A 25,364-nucleotide genomic window follows, 5' to 3' on the forward strand; every position below is an offset into this window, starting at 1 on the left:
CTAGCCTCATTCTACCAGTCCCAGAACAACTGAATTAACGCTTAGTCTATTCATAAAAATTTCCAAAATATTGTGCATAAATTCTAATTCTAAAAAATTGTGAAAATGTTATAGTAAAAATTCTTCAAAATAATTCAATTTGATTTTGAGATAAAAGACGCGTTAGACCAGCGCTTGAAAACGTGAACCGGGGAACGTGTAGCTTAGTGTAGACGTAGCTCTATTCCGTACAATCTACACTCAGCTACCAGTTCCCCGTTCACGTTTAGAAGGGTGGCTTAACCCGAATTTCTCTTTCCCTACTTGATACGATGATTTCTCAGTTGAGTTTAAAATACCGCTAACTCACAGCGGATCATTTACGGGTAAAAATGGATAAAGTGTACCCTCTGGGGATTAAATTATCCACGTGCAAGCTCCTCTGAATTCGGCCCGTCTCGAACTTCGGGGTGAGGGTGGACTCGTGACGAGCGACAAAATCACAACACTATTATAAATGCATTAACCCAAATTTCCGGAACCCTCATCAAATTTGCAAATGCATGGTTATATTGCGGCAATAGCCCAACCTCAAAACAACCAGGCATTGATCAAATATTTAACAGTCGTTTCAGAATTGCCGAAATCGCTATTTTGCAGCCAAATACGTGTATTTATCAACTTTACATCAAATTTGAACCATTCAAATGTCAATTGCAATGTCTTGGGCGAGTTTTTCAAAAATTAAGACTAAATATATCACATTTCAAAGACCTTTGATAGTTTTAATATTAAGCAATTCAAAGATTTTTATTATAATAATAAGAATAATAATAATAATAATAATAATAATAATAATCAGCTAGGCTAATACCCAAAACACCTTAGACGGTTTTACGACTAAATATATAGAATTTAAGACATTTCTGACTATTTTAAAATTAAATATTTAGCATTTCAACGACTTTAAATTTTAGGATTTATTTATAAACATTATTCACGCGAATCACACTATATTTTACGACCAATTTTTTTTTCCAATATCTTAGCTTTAATATTGATATTACATATAAATTTTAATTAAGTAAAAGTATTATTATAACTTTCTTTTGAAGTGAACTTTTGTATAGTTAAATATGTAGTTAGGATAACTAAAATTTAAAATTCATAAGACTGCGTATTAAATACATTAAAAATTTCCATAAAACAGCGCTATTAGGTTAAATTGACAAACTAATTAAGAAAAGCTCGGTGAAAAACCATTAAAAGTTCGAAAAACAGCTTCTGTGAATATTTTTAGAACGACATTCATATTGCGTTGATAGAACACCTGGAAGTTACGAGGGTACGCTGCAAAAGTTAGCACCATTACGCTTAAAAATATGCAAAACTAGATTGTGTAATAACTTTATTCATTATAGTTTTAACGCGAAATTAGTCATTTTTGAAAATATAATTTGTACAATATTTTATAGCCGAGAAGAGAAGGGTAACCTGACGGCGAAGGAAAGCGGCGCGAGTGGCAAAGTTTAGTCATTCGGATTGTGATACAACTATCAGGTTAAGTTAAGGGGATCAATATTAGATGTAAAGGTGAGCCACGAGTCTCTGCCTTAGAGCGAAAAAGTGCTAAGTTATAAAACGACGGTTTTCCAAAATCGAGTTGAAGATTTTTAGGCTACACTCGGGTTATTAAGCTTCAATTTGACTAAGCCTTGACCCCAAAAATAAAACAAGCCACGCGATTACATTCCCGCAAATATATTATACCAAGTCACACTAGGTGGGGCCCTAGGCAGGTTTTGGGGAGGGCCCATGTAAGGAAAATCGCATGGCCCGAAGAAAAATCCATTGATTTAATCAGTTTTGGGGGCCCATAGGCCTAGTCCTTAATCCGGCACTGATTACTGTAAAACATTTACCGCAGTTTTATTCTTAGACGTGATTCTACCTACACAAAATGGTCATTTTAATGAATTTCAGAAAATAGCCAAGGCTTAACGATTGCATTCTGTTAGATTACGAATTTAGCAATAATACACTGACGAATAATTTATATTCTTCCAAGGTTATTTCGTGTAACATTAGTTTGAGAGTGTAGCTCCAGTGTAGACCAACATTTTCAAAAAAGGCCGAAATTGTACTTGTCCCTTTGTGGCTTTAAGGGAGTGGGAGTTGTGGCAATCAGGGGTTGAGGGTCAGACTTTCGATAGTGGCCAGAGCGACGGTTCACCGCCGTCAGAGAATAGCCGGCAGCTGGACTGTCTCCCACGCCCGCCGACATTTTACGGGCTTTGCAAGAAGTTTAGACGGTAATAGACACTCTAGGCTCGAAAAAAACCTAGTGTATACATGACAAAAATACTAGAATTATCCATGTATATCAAGAACCAAATGATAAGGTACAAATAAGGTATAGTGGGATTCGCGACGGATTGATATTATTATGATAAAACAATAAAAACGTGTAGATAAAACCCTACACCTTTTTTTTGGATATTTTGTTTATATTTTTCAGATTATACCTAATTGAAGTTACGAGTTTATGGGATATTTGGAGTATAGCTTATACACTTTTTACGAGTAATTAGGTTTATGGACAACGCGTTTGAATTTCCTTGTAATAAAAAATGCTACGTTATATAAAATTTATAGCTTTTAGAGTGAAATTATGGTAAAAAATTCTAATTAAAAATAATGTTATTATTTCAAATGTATCCCTTATTTAATAAATAATGCAGATTATACTCGAAATATCAAGAGGGTTAAATTGAGATTTGAAACTTTGCTTTCGGGGGTACTAAAGTAGATTGGGCTCAATTTGATCATTACATAAACACAGCACGCTTTTTAGCCAGGTACTATATTGATGCGATATAAATAGGGTAAATAATGCATGGACATTTCTGTGTATTTCATTATGGTACGCAATAAGAGATCCAAGAAATCGTTTTTTTAATAATAAAAAGTTATTAAAAATATATTGGACATATCTTTTGTAAACGAATAACTGAAATCGATATGAGATTCAGCGGGTTTCTCCTAACGTCTACGCGTACTGCAGATACATTTCCATTCCAGGAAGGATCTCGGGGGGAGCTTATACAGGGTGATGCGATCTGAGGAAATCCACAATCCTGCGGTGGAATGTATACTGCAGATCGGACACTTGCCATTATTTTGTACGGGATTTCGGGATTTCGTAGAGATTTTGTCGATTTTATCATTATTTTGGAAGTGATTTTGGGATTTCAATGTTAATTTACTATAGTGAGAGTTAAAAGATTTTGCGATTTTAGACAAAGTGTACGGGATTTTCGTAAATGTCCGACCCCTCGCTGCAGATAATGAAGCGGAAGCAAATTTTTCAAGCCTGTTTATTTGTAAAAAATTTATATATCTGATAAATGAAAAAATTTACTGTCTGATAATTTGTAACATTTTATGATAGTAATATTTTACTTGACTGATAATTTTACAAATTTTCAAGAATAATAATTTTCACGTGTTAAAAGATCTACATGTCTTAAAGTTTTGTAAAATTTTCGAGCCTTATAATTTGTTAAATTTTCCAGTTTGATAATGTGCCAAATTTTCCAGTCTGCAAATTCAAAAAAAAACTAGGCTAATAATTTAACAAATTTACAAATTTTGAAAAATATTCAGTATATGACCATTTTAAAAAATTTGGAGTCTGATAAGTTTACAAAAATTATAGTTTGGTAATTTAACCAATTTACAAGTCGGGAAACGATTACCAGTATATAATTATTTTACAAAATTTGGAGCATGATAATTTTACAAAATTTGGAGCTTGATAATTTCAAAAAATTGGCACCTGATTATTTTACAAAATTTGAAGCCTGATAATTTTACAAAATTTGGAGGCTGATAATTTTACAAAATTTGGAGGCTGATAATTTTACAAAATTTGGAGGCTGATTATTATATAAAATTTGGAGCGTGATAATTTCAAAAAATTTGGCGCCTGACAATTTTACCAAATTTGGAGTCAGATAATTATACACAAGTTGGAGCTTGATTATTTTTCAAAATTTGGAGCCTGATAATGTTTTTCACATCCCAGCAACCTGTATTTTTGTAACCGCTAGTTACAAAAAAGCTACAAAATAATTGAAAACATGCGTCAAGTTTCCCCAAAACATGTACAAGTTGCGTCACTGAAACTCGCATTGATTTAAAAAAAAAATAATAAATAAAATAAATAAATAACAACGACGCTACAAAAAAAAAGCTAAATCAGAGAAAATGTCTAATACTTTTTCTGTTTATTATTACTAGTATATCGCGCCAAGTGTGAAGGGGGGTGGGCTATAAAACGGGATAAACACGCGCGTCAACCCTACCGACCGCCGCGGCGACCCCGAGCGTCAAAACAGTCAACTATAAAATGGCCAACTCGAGGAGCAGGGTCCTGAGAGTCCCTTCTTGACGTGTCTAGAAGTGTCACGTACGTTCATGACGACAGTCCGTTATTAAACGACCTCCCACGATAACACCCCCCCTCCCTCCCCCCGGCCCCCGTTGGCGTGTTTTCCTACAACGACGTACGACAAACAAATATGGTCACGTTTAGGCGCTTAAAATGTAAAATATCGAATCTTAGTGAACTGTATCTTTTGATTTTTTCGGGTGTATTTGCGCCGTAGCTTAAATTATTTTAGTGTTGATAATTTTCCGCAAATCGAAAAATAAAAAATTAAAACACAAATTACTTTTGAAGGGTTTTTAATTTTTTTACCTTTTTATCCATATGAAATGTCTAATATCAGTAATCATTCTTCGGTATCCCCTTCCATAAATACTTGTTGAGGTTAACGGTAATAGTGAGTGTAGGGAGCTGTTGACTCGCGTGACATGTAGGGCCTCCTATACGCATTGTAACCCGGCCACCTGTTTAAAGGCATAATACGTCGCTAGATGACTTGGGCCTAAGGTGGTGCCAATGGTATTAGCCTAGCTGATTATTATTATTATGATTATTGTTCTACAAAACATTAATAGTGTAACATTTTTAATCAGTTTAAATTAGTCTAGAGGTTTTACTTTTAGATTCGAAACAATTAGGCGAAAATTCAGGTTTAATTAAATTTGTAAACAATATATTAGACTAATCATGGAATGAAAACTTTTTTTATTTTTTTCGGAAAAATACGGAAAATTTTCCGACTTACAACACTAAATTATTTATTAATTTTTCAATGAAAATTTTAATTGCGGTCATCAACGTTGCATTTTCAGCTTAAAGTTAAGACCTTTTCACACGAGCCAACTTTTCAAATCAAAATGCTGAGTCAGCAAAAATGGATCAGTGATCCATTTTTTTCTCGCGTACTTTTTTGGTGGATCAACTCATCGAACTTTTATTCACACGAACCAACTATTTGACTCAACTCAAGTTGACTCATCGAGTTGTATCAAAAAGTTGGCTCGTGTGAAAAGGCCTTTAGTTTTGGCTAGTTTTGGTACGAAAAATGGAAAAAATTGTAATGACAAAAATCCAAATGAGAAGCAAAGTTAATAGACTTTGTGGGAATCGTCAATGTGAAAAACTTACATGATCAGCAACACTGATATCAGTTTGGTTGTTAGTAGGCTGTAAATTTCTTTTACAGCAAGAAAATACAATTACCTTTATTTAGTATTTTTTTAAGAAAGAAAATACAATTACCTTTATTTAGTATTTTTTTAAGAAAGGAAATACAATTACCTTTATTTAGTATTTTTTTAAAGAAAGAAAATACAATTACCTTTATTTAGTATTTTTTTTAACAAAGAAAATACAATTTCCTTTTTTAGTAGGTTTGAAACAAGAAAATTCAATTTCCTTTATTAGTATGTTTTAAGCAAGAAAATACAATTTCCTTTTTTAGTATGTTTTAAGCAAGAAAATACAATTTCCTTTTCAGTATGTTTTAAACAAGAAAATACAATTTCCTTTTTTAGTATGTTTTAAGCAAGAAAATACAATTTCCTTGTTTTAGTATGTTTTAAGCAAGAAAATACAATTTCCTTTTTAGTATGTTTTAAGCAAGAAAATACAATTTCCTTTTCAGTATGTTTTAAACAAGAAAATACAATTTCCTTTTTTAGTATGTTTTAAGCAAGAAAATACAATTTCCTTGTTTTAGTATGTTTTAAGCAAGAAAATACCATTTCCTTGTTTTAGTATGTTTTAAGCAAGGAAATTCAATTTCCTTTTTAGTATGTTTTAAACAAGAAAATACAATTTCCTTTTTTAGTATGTTTTAAGCAAGAAAATACAATTTCCTTTTTTAGTATGTTTTAAGCAAGAAAATACAATTTCCTTTTAAAGTATGTTTTAAGCAAGGAAATTCAATTTCCTTTTTTAGTATGTTTTAAGCAAGAAAATACAAAAAGCAAAAAGCACTTTAGCAGAAGTCTGTAAGAACATGGAACGAATTTTCCGAAATCACCACCCACAATATTTTGATCGTGTTTAAATTGCGAATACTCACTGAACTACGATATAAAATATTAAATTCTAAATTTTCTAAATATAATTAATATACACTTGACAACTATTGTATGTTGAAAATTAGATTACTAATAGCATTGCCTACCTATTTGGGAATCAAGAATCAAATTGGAGACTTAATTGCACCTAAAAATAGAATAGTATAAAATGTAAGTGTAATTTACTTAAATTACTAAAATCTGCAATAAATTTTATCTCACTTACTTTCCTAAAATCCTAATTTATTTTAAGTAACATAATTATGTAAAATTATTTTTACTAAAATAATTCTACATAAAAATATGTAACCTATTTTATGCAAGTGTTCAATTACAAATGAAGAGATTTTGTTTTTGATCCTTTTTAATGGCTTGTAAAGTTGAGTAGAACTTGTCATATTATGTACGGTATATAGTCACGTTGAAATACTATAGCCACTTAAATTTCAACTTTTACATCGCACGAGTTGAGTTAGTGTAGGGAGCTGTTGGTTCGCGTGGCATGCAGTAGTGGTGCCAGCAATAGACCGGGGTAGGCCTGGACCTACGTGAAATTTTGGTAGGGGCCTCCAAAAGTGGTCTTAAGGGGCCTCCAAAATTTAATCTATTTGCCTCCAAATTATTTAATATAAAAAAATTCTATAATTTGTTTGCGAAATAATTTATTTGTTTATTAATTTTCCAATATTTAATGCGAGTGATTCGCTTAACGACACTGCTGTTTTTATTCCTTTCAAATGCACGAGTAACTTTTCTTTGACAGTAGTTTATTTTTTAGTTTTAAATTTCGCGAGCGCTACTATATCGAAATTGTATCTTTAATTTTACCTTTACAAATTAATGGTTCTTAAACTTACTTTACTTAGTGTACCTACGTACATTAAGTTTCGTAAAGTTGTAAGTTCTGATGTAAGGGATGTACATGCGAAGTACCGAAGGAATGAATGTAAATGGATAGACTTGTCGTAGAAATAAGTAAATAACCACTCCTTTGTTAAGTGTTATCAACACAGACTCAGTTTTTAGTACTGTTTAAATTCATAATTAACTCATTTTTTCGTGGCGTACCCATTTTATCCAAAAATTTCACCACTGGCTTCAAAAAATTAAATAATCCACGTGGACGGATTTGAAAAAATTGTGGTGGGGGGGGGGCTCCCTAATTTTGGTGGGGCCTCCAAATGGTTGGCCCACCTCCCCAAAAATCCTGGCGCCGCTACTGGTGGCATGACTCCTAATACTAATTTATATAGACTTTAAAGGGACAATATTGTAAATCGACAAAACGTCCGCTACAACGTGTTTTTAAAGTAATTAGCGCTAGTTACCCCAGCTGCTGTTAAACGTGGTGGCAAAAAGGTGAAATTAATCAAACTTGGTTAGGAACAATGTTCACGAATAAATTTTATTTTGTTAATGTTTAATTAATATAATTATAATAATCAGCTGGGCAAATACCCAAGGCAACACCTTAGGCCTAAGTCGTCTAATTAATTAATAAACACTACACGAATATATTTCGTTTAAATTAATTAATTAAAAAAAATTATTGCAAAATGTCACATTACAATGTTTAAAGTTCACGAATAAATTTGATTTCGTTGTTTAATAAATTATTTAATTTACTCTACACGAATAAATATTATTTCGTTGTTTAATAAATTATTTAATTTACTCTACACGAATAAATATTATTTCGTTGTTTAATAAATTATTTAATTTACTCTACACGAATAAATATAATTTCGTTGTTTAATAAATTATTTAATTTACTCTACACGAATAAATATAATTTCGTTGTTTAATAAATTATTTAATTTACTCTACACGAATAAATATTATTCGTTGTTTAATTAACTAATTTAAGATAAATTTAACAATGTTAAAATATTATTTGGTTGTTTAATAAATTAAATAATTTACTTATCACGTATAAATAATATTTCGTTGTTTAGTAAATTGATTAATTTACTCTATACCAATAAATATTAATTCGTTGTTTAGTAAATTGATTAATTTACTCTATACCAATAAATATTAATTCGTTGTTTAATTAACTAAATGAAGATAAATTTCGCAACGTAATAAAATTTATTTCGTAGGTCAATTAATTGAAGATAAATTTAGCGTGAGAATATCAAGATATAAGACACCACCCAGCGCTTATGGTGTAAAAATGATTTACAATTCATAGATTGCGAAGGATTCCATTTGAGTAAAACAATTTCTTTGAACCGTTTCAGGAAACGATCGACGGAACGCAACCATCGAAACAATTTAAAACTTCAAAGCGAGAGGCTCATTTTGAAATCCGGGGGGAAATCAATACTACAATACGGATAAGACGGTATCGGCGAGCGGCGAAACCAACGACTGACCAGCGTAACTGACCGGAGCGATCGTGGCCTAAAAAGTCATTTCGAAGCCCTCCGAAACGGGCGGGCTGGAGACGAAGATTGAAGGCCCGGGCCGAGGAGGGAAGCAGCCAGAAGACGCGTTCCTTCGCCGCTCCTGTTGCATCTACGCGAAATCGGGCGACGTTGCCATGGCAGCGCGCCTCTGGAGAGAGTGATGGACAGGCGCCAGGCCCCGCCCACCGCGCGAGGCGAGGTTGGCGAGCGCGCGCTCGACTCCCAGCCGCTATACCGACGCCTGCCAGCCGACTGCCGACACCAGCCGCGCCAACCTCCGACTCTCGTCGCTAACTACCGCGGGGTCTCGCAGTCGATCCCGCCGCTCTCATGTCGCGCCAACTGAAGCCGTTCGTTTTCAAAGGCTACGCGATTTCACGCGAGGTTTAAAAGCGGTTCGTCACGAATAATAAAGTGAATATTTGTTAAAACGTCGACAATCGGTTCCGACGAGGAAGGCGGTTTTCGCGGCGTCTTCCCGACGCGGAACGGACGCCGGTCGTCGGGCGCCCGGCGAAGGAAGAACGGCGGCCCACTCTCCGCGTCGTCCCAGTCCGGCATTGTAACGAACCGGCCGGCACTCAGCGAGGTCGGCGGGCACGGCCCGTCGGGCCCCCGTCGCAGAGGCGCGGACGCCCCCAAACGGGCCCAGAGGTCGCCCGGCGTGCTGAGAATCAAAGAGGAGATCAAACACGAGCCCGACTGCGACAGTTCTTTGGGCGGCGAGCTCGACTCGATCGGCTTCGGCTCGAACAGTCGGTGCGAGGGGTGCGCGGTCGGCCAGTCCGCCCTGCTCTCCATCGAACACTGCTGCGAAACTTGGACCAGTCCGACCAGCCGGCGGACCAATTTGGCCGACTACGCGGGCAACACGGCGACCCGGTCGGTGTACTTGCCGGACTTGCAGGGCCCCAATCCGGGCCACGTTTCCGGGCACGTCGCGCACCATCTGGGGACGCAGCAGCAGCATTGCTACAACCCGGTCGGCGGGCCCGGCGGAGGCCCCAACAACAGGAGGCGCAGTTTGCAGCAGCTGTCTTCGTTGTCGGTGCAGAGTTGCGGGCCCGCGGGTGCAGGCGCCATGAAGATGGTGCGGTGCGCGGGGTGCGACCGCCCCATCTTGGACAGATTCCTCTTGAACGTCCTGGACCGGTCCTGGCACGCCCGATGCGTCCAGTGCTGCGAGTGCAAATGCAACCTGACCGAGAAGTGCTTCTCCAGGGAAGGCAAGCTCTACTGCCGGACTGACTTCTTCAAGTGAGTACAATGTCCCCACCAACGCGGCTGGTTGGTATACGCACTCGTCTTACAACCCTAAATCCTCCAAACTATCGCATTTATGGACCAGCCGTGTAAACGCTACCGTCCTAAAAATGAATTTCGACGAATACCCCGTCGAAAAATCATTTTCTAAACCCGTACCGCAATATAATTTTACCGACAAGTTTGAAAACCCTAAAATAATTTCATTTTACGAACTCGGGGAAAAACCCTAGTACAAATTAATTTTACGAATTGGGTTGAAAATTCTAGTACAAATCCATTTTACGAATTGGGGTGAAAAGTCTAGTACAAATCCATTTTACGAATTGGGGTGAAAAGTCTAGTACAAATTCATTTTACGAAATGGGGTAAAAACCCTAGTACAAATTCATTTTACGAAATGGGGTAAAAACCCTAGTACAAATTCATTTTACGAAATGAGGTAAAAACCCTAGTACAAATTCATTTTACGAAATGAGGTGAAAAACCTAGTAAAAATTCATTTTATGAACTGGGGTGAAACACTAAAAAAATATATCTTCGGTGAAGACCCTATAGTATAGAAATTCAATTTACGATTTCGGGTAAATACCTTAGTATAAATTTTATTTTACGAACTAGGGTGAAAACCTTCACCCAATGTTTTTTCGAACTCAGGTGAAAACCCTCGTACAAATACAGTTTACGAACTCAGGTGAAACATTTTCGTAGAAATCTCAAAAATATGGGGTCCGGGCGAGGGGTATACTCTCTTAAGGAATCAGGTGCACAAATCGTAGGCTATAACGAAAAATATCAGTATAATTATATGACAACTCATGTTTATAACGATAAATTAAACTTAACCATTGCCGAAATAGTAGCACACACCCAACTTTTTTGTTAAAGTTTTAACACGAGATATAATTATGTAAATACGATTGTTATATTAATTATTTAATTACTTATAATATTTTATAAATTCAGGTATTTTTGATATTCGTGTTTTCATCCTTTACTTTACGACTGTATTCTTGTTTCATTCATTTTTAACATGTGTACTCTAGTGTACAGGTCGTCACAACTTTTTTAACGTTAAAACTTATACATCAGCCGATAATCATTTGCATACACAAAAACGATTCTGAATTAACGTTTGATAACGTGTAGAAATGTAGATTTTACGCGCAATATGATACGTCTACACTCCTACACGTTATCCGTACACGTTTTGTCGCGTTAGTTTAATCTCTCAACGGATCATGATTAATATGGGTTTTCATAAATGAAGAAAATTTTTTTATAATTTTATAAAAGATATACCACTATTTTATAGAAAATTCTATTTAAATTTAGCATTAGAAATATTGAAAAATTAGCCACCGTGTAGACGTTTTATCGCAACGGCTTAACCAGTATTTAAAATCAACACAATATATCCACTAAGGAATTTGGTTCAGTGTTTCAATTACGCTGTCGTTATAGCCAAATTACTTTCAACATAATTAAAACTCAAATTTTCAATTATTTCTATGAGGTTATAGTCAATTAAACTATACTCTACAGCGCATCACACTCACTCGACATTCCGCGAATATTTTACGCTGTAATGCAAAACATGACTACAGGGTTACCACAGATCAGGGAATGCTGGTCGGGTAGTTTTAAAACTTAAAAAAAAAGTCGGGGAATTTAAATTTATCTTGAAGAATTTATTAAGTCGATATAAAAACACGAAGCTTTGTAATAAAATAAAAGTAATATTTTTTTCTGAATATATATAAAGTAAAAAAATGTATAATTTTGACTTTGAAAAATTCAGGGTAAAATCCCCAAACACGTTCATTGAAAATAGTGAAAATTCGGGGAATTCCAATAGTGGCAACCCTGTACATTAGTTAGAAATAAAATTATAAAACACCCAGTAGCTTTTTGTTTCTATGGGAAAAGCGTGATTTTCCAAGAACATTTCGAATCTTAAAAGGAACATAACTTCTGCTTTGTCGCGGAGTTGATTCTAAAAATAACTGTCTATCGTAAAAAAAAACGTTAAATGTTAAATTTCCTGCAAAAAATTTAATTCAAAATTTATTTCTAAAATATTTGTTTTTAAATAGCATAATTATCTGCAAAAAAACATTATTTTCTCAAAGATACAACATTTATTAAAAAAAAGTTTTACAAAATGTGGTATTATAGGTACAAAATTCTGCAATTTATTACAATAACATTAAAATTAGGCTACAAAATAGCATAATTATCTGCAAAAATAGCAGTTTTTCATAGTATTATTTCAAGAAAGTTTTCCAAAATATGGTAAATACTATAGATATATTCATTTGCCATTCATAGTTTAACTATCAACCCAAGAAACCCACAACCATTTCGGTATTTGAGGATTTTGTCACAATAAATATTTTGTTCTTTGGTAAACGTGTGACGACGTCCCCATTGGGTTCTGTTAGCAGAAGGTGGCCAAATAGGCTTAGCTAAGTTACAAGCGCGCATGTGCAGGGCAAAGGTTTTTTCCCCCTGCAAGTTCGGCGTACGTGACAACATGCTCACCTGTTAAAATCATGTCATCCAATTTGTAACTTTTTCCCAACGCATCTAAAACAATCATCAAGACTAAAGACCTTACAGTGTTTAACTATATTGTAAATCGAAAAAAATTCCTATGCTAACAAGTTCCGCGATGTGTTTTTAACATAACTAGTTGCTGGTAAACCTGGTGGGAAGTAGGCGAAATTAATAAAGCATGGGTTAAGCAGTAGAGATAAGTCAGATAACACGTAAAATGGGTAAATTTAATTACACGAATAAATATTATTTCGTTAATATTTAATTATTTAATTTGCAATACACGAATAAATATTATTTCGTTAATATTTAATTATTTAATTTGCAATACACGAATAAATATTATTTCGTTAATGTTTAATTAATCATTTAATTTACAATACACGAATAAATATTATTTCATTAATGTTTAATTATTTAATTTGCAATACACGAATAAAATTTACTTCGTTAATGTTTAATTAATTATTTAATATGCACTACAATAATAAATTATATTTCCTTAATGATTAATTAATTAATTATTTAATTTACACTACACGAATAAATATTATTTCGTTGATGTTTAATTATTTAATTTTCACTACTCGAATACATTCTAATTCGTTAATGTTTAATTTATTAACTAATTAATTAATTATTTAATTTACTTTCTCAAATCGAGTTCTTCCGGTTACAGAAAAAGTTAATGCTGTCTTTGCTAACGCTTTACTCTGTATTTTTTTCTATATCTATTATAAAATGCAATCTCGCATTAGCAAAAGTACCTAATATAGTATAGAAGTATATAAGTGTCCATTTCCGTGTTAGCTAATGTTATAATCTTCACAGGCTTCCGTTAATATTTCAAAATATTGATTTTCTAAAATTACCTCATTGGCAAAATACGGTTTATTTATTAATATAATATTAATAATAAAATTATTTAATAATACACCCTAGGCAGTGTAATTTTTAAATTTTTGAGAGGAAATAATAGCTATTATATTAATAATATTAATAATGAGCAGAATACCTCAGAAATATTTTACCTGTTGACAAGTACAAGTTTTTCAAAAACGACTTCAGATTTGCTACGTTTATTAAACAAAAAATTTGAAATATCAGGAAGTTTGAACTGAAAACCCGTCTTCACAATTTTTCCGAATTGTCTAATAGATAATCTAATTTGTAAATCTCAAAATACAGTTGTAAATCTCAAAATACAGTTGAAAATCTCAAAATACAGTTGAAAATCTCAAAATATAGTTGAAAATCTCAAAATATAGTTGAAAATCTCAAAATTCAGTTGAAAATCTCAAAATTCAGTTGAAAATCTTAAGATACACTCGGAAATATTAAAATACAGTTGTAAAGCTTAAAATTCAGTGAAATATCTCAAAATACATTTGAAAATCTTAAAATACCCTCTGAAATTTTAAAATACAGTAACAATTGTCACAATGCAGTTTAAAATCTCAAAATTCAGTTGAAAAAAAATCAGTTTCCGTACCGGAAATGTAAAACTAAATTGTACTGTAAAAAAAAGATAATTTTGTTTATCGTAATCACTCTGTGAATTTGACAAAATCGCGTCCACAAAACCGAAAGCGTCCTCGAGATCTATAAACAATTATTCGCTTGGGCAATGTCCGGCCCCGAAGAACTTTTCAATTATGAATGAAATCGTGACACGGGGCACTTACTAAGTATATGCCGTGGCCAGGGACGCCAGGGCAGGGACGCCAGGGCTCGCAGGGCGCCGTAATCACGCTACCGCCCGCGAATACCCCGAGCTTTGTTTTCCCGATCGTGAATATTTAAAATCTCTTGCGCGCTAAATTAAACTTTCATAACCAATTAGGGCCCGGCGGCCATTCTCTAGCCGCGCCACCTAGTGCCGACGGCGCTGACTATCGTGCGCCTACCGCCGACTTCATCAAATATTCACGCGACAATCTGGCAAAAATATGTCGCCGACTTATTCGTTGTTTCTGCGGGGGCTTCTTTCGTGGACGACTCAATCCGGATATTGCGATATTGAGATTAGCCCGACCTTTTTGTCTTTTCATTTCTTCGTGTCCCCTCGTTCGGGGGTGGGGACGGGACCCCCAAACGAACCATTCGCTGCCTCAAATATTACTCGGATAATTTGAATAAGCATAATTAACTAGTAGAAATCGTTTATAGAAAGTATGGCTTATGCATTTTTGATGCGCCGCATTTGTTCCTAATTAGAGAGGTTAAGTCCAACACGAAACGCGTACGGAGAACGTCATTGATTAATTTCGATTGATTTTTTTATTCAAAGATTTTCTTAGTCGTTAAACACAATTCTTTTTTAATATTTATGGTGGATACCGTGGATTGTCTCAGTTTCCGCCACCAGGTTTAAACTGAAACTATCTGATTATAAATTATGACAATAAAAAATTGTCTGTTAAAACGATTTTCTGTTAACGTAACTAGTGTCAATCAACCTAGCGTTGGGAGCTGTTGGCTCGCGTGGCATGAAGGGCTTTCCACCACCCTCCTACGCATTATAACCCGGCCACCTGAATTAATGGCTTTAAAAGTCGCTCGATGACTTAGGCCTAAGGTGGTGCCTTGGTATTAGCCTAGCTGATTATTACTAAACCTGGTGGAAAAATGTAAAATTCTTTGAACTCAAAATTTAGGTTGTAAAAACTATATATCTACATAACCAGGAATCCACTCATACCTCTACTTGGAATGCTTATCGCGGCAGAATTTCATCTCGATGTGGCTGACGGTTTTTTTGACGTCACTATGTTAACTTAACAAACAACATTATTTTACTTTTTTTTATTTAATTTTATTTTATTTTATTTTCAATTTTTATTTATTTTATTTTATTTTACTTTTTTACTTTATTTCACTTTTTTATTTTATTTTATTTTCAATTTTTATTTATTTTATTTTATTTTACTTTTTTTTATTTCACTTTTTTATTTTATTTCACTTTTTATTTTATTTTACTTTTTATTTTATTTCACTTTTTTATTTTATTTTACTTATTATTTTATTTTACTTTTTTATTTTATTTTACTTTTTTATTTTATTTCACTTTTTTATTTTATTAGACTTTTTATTTTATTTTACTTTTTTTTATTTCACTTTTTTATTTTATTTCACTTTTTATTTTATTTTACTTTTTATTTTATTTCACTTTTTTATTTTATTTCACTTTTTTATTTTATTTTACTTATTATTTTATTTTACTTTTTATTTTATTTCACTTTTTTATTTTATTTTACTTATTATTTTATTTTACTTTTTTATTTTATTTTACTTTTTTATTTTATTTCACTTTTTTATTTTATTAGACTTTTTATTTTATTTCACTTTTTTATTTTATTTCACTTTTTTATTTTATTTTACTTTTTTTTATTTCACTTTTTTATTTTATTTCACTTTTTTATTTTATTTCACTTTTTTTATTTCACTTTTTTATTTTATTTTACTTTTTTTTATTTCACTTTTTTATTTTATTTCACTTTTTTATTTTATTTTACTTTTTTATTTTATTTCACTTTTTTTTATTTCACTTTTTTATTTTATTAGACTTTTTATTTTATTTTACTTTTTATTTTATTTTTCACTTTTTTATTTTATTTTATTTTATTTAATTTTTATTTTATTTTACCTTTTTATTTTATGTTACTATTTTACTTTTTATTTTATTTTAACTTTTTATTTTATGTTACTATTTTACTTTTTATTTTATTTTACCTTTTTATTTTATGTTACTATTTTACTTTTTATTTTATTTTACCTTTTTATTAAATATGTTACTATTTTATTTTTTAACTTTTTTAACGCCATTTAAATTCCCCCACCCCGAACGGTTAAATACCCCTATTACGCATGCCATCTGGGAAATAATTTAAAATTAAACACATTTCACCTATATTTAAAAAATAAATGAAAATCAATTACCATTGAACAAACAACCAACACGGTGGCTTTTTGCCCATTAAACGCGTCTGGAATTATATAGGAGGAGGTTAAGAACCCTTCCAACATGACGTGTAGGGAGAAACGGGAAGAACGGGCGCGATTGGGCCACGTCTAGGCGTGATGGTGCTTAACCTCGCTAATGTTGGTGGGAGTTCTAAAACACGCGTTTTTTCGGCGATTTTTTTAATTATGGTGCTGTAAAGTGGGAGATAATTTGGGATGGCGTCATTATCGCCGCAAAAGAGAGGTTAGTTTCGCAGCTACTGGCGTTTCTTCATGATTTCCTCGTGTTGAAAGAAGCCGCTTGTTTCCCCAAATACAGGGCGGTGCATCGAACCACTGCTATTTTACCAAATCTTACCACCAAGAAACTATGATATATTTATTGCGCTGAACAAGGATTTATCTTACAGGTACAGTAAATTTTAATGTTGATTTTGCCGAGATATAGTTAACAGTTGATGACAAAAAATACTACACTTTAATCTTGGTCAAATGAAGAAAAAGCTTATTATTAACTAAATTAAAATAAATTAATAATACGAATTACGAAGTCATATATTTTGTTGATGACAAAAAATACTACTTTTAATCTTGGTCAAATTAAGAAGAAACTTATTATTAACTAAAGTAAAAGAAATTAATAATACGAATAACGAAGTCATATATTTTGTACTACAATTTAATCTTGGTCAAATTAAGAAAAAGCTTATTATTAACTAAATTAAAAGAAATTAATAATACGAATTACGAAGTCATATATTTTGTTGATGATGAAAAATACTACACTTTAATCTTGGTCAAATTAAGAAAAAGCTTATTATTAACTAAATTATAAGAAATTATAGATATTAAAATTATGATCCATGGTTTTAAAATTTAATAATGAGAGTTAAAAAGACTGGGTACGTCATGGAATAAAATTTGGTACTTTATTACCAAGTCAATAAAATTAATTAAATGACGAAAATTACTATACTTTGATCTCAGCCAAACAATGAAGTTTATTATAAAATTTTCAAAACAAAAATTTTATACAAACATTGTAAGTCCTTTCTTTGCATAAAACAAAATATTTAGTGCAATTATACCGCTAAGAAACGTATTTCAATTGAGATTTTGCTGAAAGTTTTAAGCAATGAGTATTGATGGAAGCTTGATCCTCCTTGCTGCACTCCATTTAAACCGATTTGGGTGTAAACCATAAGTAAACCATAAGTAACATAATAACTATAAGTATGACAAATAGCCTAGATTATCACCGAACTAATCTTCACAGTTATTGCGCAATACCGCTTTCGTTCGGCACAGAGCCCCCTAGTGCCCAAATAGAAATATACTAATGCCCAGGACGATAAAGTGCTAAATTAATACTGAATTAATGGCCATAAAAGTCGCTAGATGACTTTCAGGGTTGCCACACGTCAGGGAAATCAGGGAAAAGTCTGTAAATTTAAAAATGGGCCAAAAAAGTCAGTGAAATGTCAGGGAATTAAATTTTATAATGGCACTTTTTGAAGGTAATGTTATGACCAATTCTATGATTATCATTTATTTACTTGAAAGTTTGGCTGATTTTTTCAACATTGCAATAACCTTTTTACTGAAATATTAGTTCATTAAAATTTATTAACTTCTGATAAAAGTAAAATATAAAATAACAATTTTGGCTTTAAAAAGTCCGGGAAAACGGGGAAAAGTCCGGGAAATTGAATTTCAAAATTTCGTGGCAACCCTGACTTGGGCTTAGGGTGGTGCCTAGGGTACTAGCCGAGCTTATTATTATTATTACTCAGTTCCGTTGCGAGTCGGAGGGTCAGTGTTGAAAAAAGGTTCGGTTAGAAAATTAGCATTGAAACAATAGGAAGCGTCATACTTATAGTTATTATGTTACTTATGATTCAACTAATATCTATTTTTTTATCGGTATATTCGGTATAATTGAATTTTAAAGTAGTTTTGGACTGCTTGACTGCCGCTATTTACAATCTTGAATTTGTGGAAGATATTACCCGTTTAAAGGGGAACGGTCAAGCTTTAACCAGTTAGATAGCCCTATAAGCCGTTAAAAACTAAAAATTTATGTCGAAACTGCATCAAAAAATATTAAGTGGTTAATAAAATAAAGAAATTTCGGGAAATTGAAAAGCGCGCGTCCGCCGCGACATCTGGTGAGAAATCGGTGAGACAGAAAAAAAAACATAAAAGCGCGTGCTGCTGAAGACGCGAAAAATTTGTTTTGCACGCGCGGCGCGTTATAGTTATACGAGACCTAAGCTTACATTGCGCGATTTCAAAAGTTAGGATAGTTCGCAAATCGCTCACTAAGGTGCTGCTGACGCTGGCGATACACCTTAAGATGGCGGCGAAAATTCAAACCCAAATTGACGGATTTTGAAATGACGTTTTAGCGCGCGACACTACAGGTACATGTCTTGGGCACACAGCCTTCTTTGCGTGCTTTTTTGACCATAACATGTAGAGGTATTTTCACGCGCAAAATGAATTTTAAAAGTCGTCAATACTTGGCGTTATTTTGCGTTTCAACTTTTTAGGCCAAAAACTAAAATAACGTACGCGTAAGTATATTGAACGTCTTGTTGATCTTTTGATGCGCAAATAAGGCGATATTTGGAAAAGCTTGCCCCTTTAAACAATCCTTCGCGATCGTTGATTCCGATTAGATCAGTAGCAGTTGGGTAACCCCCTGTACTCGATGCGTTTGCGGGTGGTTTTGGGCTGGCTGAGAAGGAGGATGATTACAATGGCGTCCCTCCATCAGGCGGGTATTCCTTCCAGGCCGTTCCGAAGCGCGTTAATGGGCGCGAAACCAGTCTCACCCGCCGAAAAGGTAATTGTAGTTATTACGACTCCTTAATGACCGCTCCCCAAAACCGATTCATGTCTGTAAATGTCTGTTTACATTCGCCGCCAAATTCGACCATTTCGCGCTCTTTACGCGTCGATTCCACGCGCTTGATCGTCAATCCTCCATTTTAATTCGTAACTTTTTTTCCGCATCGAAGTTTTTACACGAGTCTAATTCAGTTGTTATGCAAATTTCGACTCGGTGGTCTAATCGGGAAATCCGCTTCTGGATACCGGAAGTATTACTTTGACTTTTCACTGACATAGTTACCAATTTCGGTATTACCAGAAGTATATAAAAACTTGTAGAGGTTAACGGTAATAGTAAGTGTAGGCTCGCGTGGCATAGTGTCCGGAATTGTTTATTCATTATCCACAAATTTTCCGATTTATTTAAAAAAACGTTGGTAAAAAGAATATCATTTTAACTTATTTAATTATATTTTTTTACGCAACCAAGCATTTATTTGAATAAAAGTGGCATTTATTTAAATAATTGTTTGTTTTATTTAAATAATAGGCTTATTCACTTTCGATTATTTAAACATTTTACAATTTTTATTCAACTATTGGTTATTTATTTAAATAAATATTATTTAAATATCGCCGAGCTTATTTTATTCATGGATAAAAATTAATCGAATGCCGAGCACTAGCGTGGCATGAAGGGCTTGCCACCACCCTACGCGTTGTAACCCGGCTACCTGTTTAAAGGCATTAAAAGTCTATATAAAAGACTAATAAAAGTCGCTCGGGTGGTGCCTTGGGTATTAGTCAAGCTTATTATTATGAGTATTATTATATTATATAACAATTACGAAAGAAGTATTCAACGACGTATTATGCCAATTTTATTTGCTTGAAACAAGTAAATAAGCAGATTCCAGATGGGCAGAAAAAATTGGGCGAGTTGAAAATTTTTAAATACAATTTCATTGGTAAAACATGGATGTTTATCAATAGGTTAATGTCCCTACGCGATGTAATTTTTACATTTTGCATCTTTAAGCTAAGTAATAGTAAATTTTGTTATTTAATTTTATCACTACACATCCGAGATTTGGCGGGAAATTCGCGGCCAACAGAATCCGCGTCGAACCACCTGGTTTCATTTTAATGTCGTCTATGGACCGGATCATTCTCTCTTAAGAGATATATTATCAACATTCTGGTATTAACGAGATTAAGCCCCGAACAAAATACCCCGTACAAATCTAAATGCTACTATTACAAAAAAAGTATACTACTAAAATAATACCTCTATTATTACCAAAATACCTATACTATTAAAATAATACCTCTATTATTACAAATATACCTATACTATTTAAATAATACCTATACTATTTAAATAATACCTCTTCTATTACAAATATACCTCTACTATTAAAATAATACCTCTACTACTAAAATAATACCTCTATCACTAAAATAATACCTCTATCACTAAAATAATACCTCTACTACTACAAAAATGCTTCTACTACTATTAAAATAATACCTCTATTACTTAAAAATACTTCTACTACTATTAAAATAATACCTCTATTACTACAAAAATGCTTCTACTAATATTAAAATAATACCTCTATTACTACAAAAATTCTTCTACTACTATTAAAATAATTTTTCTATTACTATTATTAAAATTCTGATATTAACGAGATTAAGCCCCGAACAAAATATCCCGTACAAATCTAAATGCTACTTTACAAAAAAAAGTATACTACTAAAATAATACCTCTACTAGTAAAAAATACGTATACTATTAAAATAATACCTCTACTATTACAAAAATACGTATACTATTAAAATAATACCTCTACTACTACAAAAATACTTCTACTACTATAAAAACACCTCTACTAGTAAAAAATACGTATACTATTAAAACAATACCTCTACTATTTCAAAAATACCCCTACTCACGCAAAAATATCTTTAATAGTAAAAAAAAACCTTTACTACTACAATAATACCTTTACGAATCCCAAAATACTTCTACTAGTACAAAAATAAGGGGATTCAAAACGGTTGTGAGCTAAAGGCGATTTGTTGAGCGCGTGAAAACGGCCAGTACCGTCGAATGGTTTTATCTTGGAAAGACGCGTCTCAGCCACAAAACATTAGATTCAATTTCTTCCTCAGAAAGGCGGATAAAAACGCGTGGTCGAAGAAAGTGCGAATCCTTTCGATCTCGAGCCCGAGCGAGCGGTCATTGCACTCAAACGCCGCCGAAGAACACGAACCCCTATTCGTGTACAACAAATTCACCACCGATCACGATGGCGTACCACGCAGACACGAGGAATGGCTGCCGATTTCTGGGCCGACGTGAAATAACTCAACGCTTTGGCCAAAGGAAGCCGACGCGAGGTGTTCCATTGGCCATCAAACAATCGCCCGCTTTTCAATCAGCCCGCGAAATAAGAATTCCCAAAGACCGGCCTATCATATTTCATGTTTTGATCATAATTAACGTTGCTAATATTTTTGATCTAACTGGGATCAAGACATAAGCAGTTTAAAATACATTCTGTTTTGATTAAATAATTTGGATCAATTTGATATTATGTGCAATTTCGTACATTGAAATTTTCGACCAAATTTCACCTAATTTGGATTGTAAATTTTGACGAAATTTCCTCACATTTGGGATTGTAATTTTCGACGAAATTTCCTTACATTTTGGATTGTAATTTTCGACCAAATTTCACACATTTTTAAGGCAAATTTTGACCAAATTTAACACTTTTTTTATCGTAAATTTCGACCAAATTTAACACATTTTGGATTGTAATTTTTGGCTAAATTTCATACATTTTGGGTTGTAAATTTTGACGACATTTCCTCACATTTTGGATTAATTTTCTACTAAATTTCCTTACATTTTGGATTGTAAATTTCGACCAGATTTCACACATTTTGGATTGTAATTTTCTACTAAATTTCCTTACATTTCGAATTGTAAATGTCAACCAAATTTCACACATTTTGGATTGTAATTTTCGACCAAATTTCCTTACATTTCGGATTGTAAATGTCAACCAACACATTTTGGATTGTAATTTTCGACCAAATTTCACACATTTCGGATTGTAAATGTCAACCAACACATTTTGGATTGTAATTTTCGACCAAATTTCCTCACATTTTGGATTATAAATGTCGACCAAATTTCACACATTTTTTATCGTAAATTTCGACCAAATTTAACACATTTTGGATTGTAATTTTTGACTAAATTTCATACATTTTGGGTTGTAAATTTTGACGAAATTTCCTAACATTTTGGATTAATTTTCTACTAAATTTCCTTACATTTTGGATTGTAAATTTCGACCAAATTTCACACATTTTGGATTAATTTTCTACAAAATTTCCTTACATTTTGGATCGTAACGTTCGACCAAATTTCACAAATTTTGGATAGTAATTTTCGACGAATTTCCTCACATTTTGGATTGTAAATGTCAACCAAATTTCACACATTTTGGATTGTAATTTTCGACCAAATTTCACACATTTTGGATAGTAATTTTCGACGAATTTCACACATTTTGGATTGTAAATGTCGACCAAATTTCACAAATTTTATCTTGTAATTTTTAAATATTTTTGTCGCTGGATGCTATACTAAAATTGTCAGTGGTTTATTTTCTAGAACATCTTCAAACCACTAAATAAATACTCTTTATTTAATCAATTTGAGTTTTAACCAAGGGGCAGATCACTCATTTCATTTTTAGGAAACCCTAGTATGAAAATCAGATCTGTAGTTTAGACTGTAAAAAACTTAAATCATGATTAAATTACGATACATTTTAATATTGATTATTAGATCACTGTGTAACCGTGTGAAATTCCACACGGTTTTCACTAATATAAATAATTGCGTAGAGTATCCAAAACTATTATTTCGCAGTTTTGTTGTAGCTAAACGCAACAAACCGAACATCTCTATGGAAAGAATAGCTAACTTCCGGTTGGCTACAATAACCGCGTCAACTTGGACGTGTCTAACAAAACCCGTATTGTAACTCCATAATCACAAGTTGCCGAGTTCAGGTGGCTGTAACAATGGGATGAGACCGCGGTTGGGGTCTGGGAAAAACGAGACTACGTCAAAAAGCTCTTTTCACAAACGACAAAGTACTTGGAAGCGGGAATAACGAGCGGTTAAAGAGGTGACAACTTGAGCCCGTTACCCTTTGTCACCTTCCGGAGCCCGACCTACCGCGACTGGCCCACCGTGATACGCTTTCGCTCAAGAATAGAAATCAGCCCTCAATGGTCGAACTCGCTTTGACTATGGTCCAATTTCTACATTTCGAGCCGCTCCCGACAAAAAATACCAAAACATTCCTATGATAATCTTATTTCTACCCAAACGAAACGTTATTTTCTAAATAAATGTTTCGTTGTACCTTTATTCAAAGCACAAAAGCATTAACGACCAAAACCAAAATATGGAGAAAACCCGCGAAATTCAAACTTTCTTTGCCTTAAGATACCCCAACTTACTTCTTTAATGTTTATACAGTAGACTTGGATTTTTCAACTCAAATTATATTCTGGTACTAAACAATTTGACTTTTAAAGAAAATAAACACATTAATGCGTTTTTGGTTTGAAAATAATACAAAAACCTAAAATAATGCAACAAGTCATTTCTCCAAGAACAAAAATTTTAAATTCGAAAATTAGTTCAAAATTGAATTTAACGTATAAAATAAGGTGAAATAAAACCAAAATCTGTAAATCAAAAACATGGTCGTTCATGCTTTTGTGCTTTGTACGGCAGAATAGTTCTTTCTATATTCAAGCTAGGAGCAACAAACGCAGCACTGCCCCCACAAGGAGAACGCAACCCGTCAAAAGTCGAGCATTTTCTTGCGTACAATTTTCATTGGCTAGACGCTTTAGCACCTGCTGCCGTCAGAAGGGGAAAATTCAGAAATTGATTTCCCCCGTCCGTAAATCGTTCAGTGTAAAGGCACGTCCAATGAAATTTGTACACAACCCTACGTTAGCGTGGTTAAATGCTAGCTGCGTTCTCCTTGTGTTTGTTGTTCCTATAGTTATTGTTGCTCTTACGTCACGCGCTACAGTCGCCAGAGAAATGTAGCTTTTTCTAGCGCGCGAAGAATATACTAATAAAGCTATGTCTTGTGACGTAAGAGCAACATTTCAACAAGTTGGGCAAAACTATTTTTTATTTAATAGAATCAACTATTGTAGGCAAACAGTGTGTTTTCGTCCAATAGGTGTTTCTGTAAAATACGGGAGGTAATGTGTAAATGTTTTTTAACGTCACTAGCTAAAATTATTGAAGATAAAGAGCGCACGCTCGAGTCGATAAAAAATTTGGAATTTGAAGTCCACGTGCGAAACGCGCGTGCCAGTAAAACTGTTAAGCTCGTAACAAGGAGAAAAATATTTTATACTCTTAATTTTTTAGTGTTTTATCTAGGAGCAACAAACATAACACCCCACACAAGGAGAACGCAACCCGTCAAAAGTCGTGCATTTTCTTGTGTACCTTTTTCATTGGTTAGACGCTTTAGCGCCTACTGCCGTCGGAAGGGGAAAATTCGGAAATTGTCTTCCTCCCCGCCCGTAAAACGTTCAGCGTAAAGGCTCGTGACGCTCGTCCAATGAAATTCGTACACAACCCTTCGTTAGCGTGTTTAAAGGCTAGCTGCGTTCTCCTTGTGTTTGTTGCTCCTAGGTTTTATTTTATGGAAACAGCATTTTCTCTTTCTTTAAATAAAATATTTGAGCATTGTTACCATGGAGAAAAATATAAGGAGAAGATTTCTTTTT

General features: G+C 33.4%; 1 protein-coding gene across 2 annotated transcripts in view; it reads left to right on the top strand.

The window, feature by feature from the left end:
* Positions 1-9,350: 9,350 nt before the first annotated feature.
* The window catches only part of Lim1 (LIM homeobox 1), a 71,089-nt gene continuing 55,075 nt past the window's right edge, over positions 9,351-25,364 (top strand). For both annotated transcript variants that reach the window (XM_090164055.1, XM_090164056.1), the window contains exon 1: positions 9,351-10,145. In XM_090164055.1, coding sequence (XP_090020181.1) covers positions 9,970-10,145 — 176 coding nt within the window. In that variant the 5' untranslated portion in view covers positions 9,351-9,969. The remainder of the gene's footprint in view (positions 10,146-25,364) is intronic.

The sequence above is a fragment of the Leiobunum rupestre genome, chromosome 11 (assembly GCF_980474605.1).
Source record: "Leiobunum rupestre chromosome 11, qqLeiRupe1.1.hap1, whole genome shotgun sequence".
Lineage (NCBI taxonomy): Eukaryota > Metazoa > Arthropoda > Arachnida > Opiliones > Sclerosomatidae > Leiobunum > Leiobunum rupestre.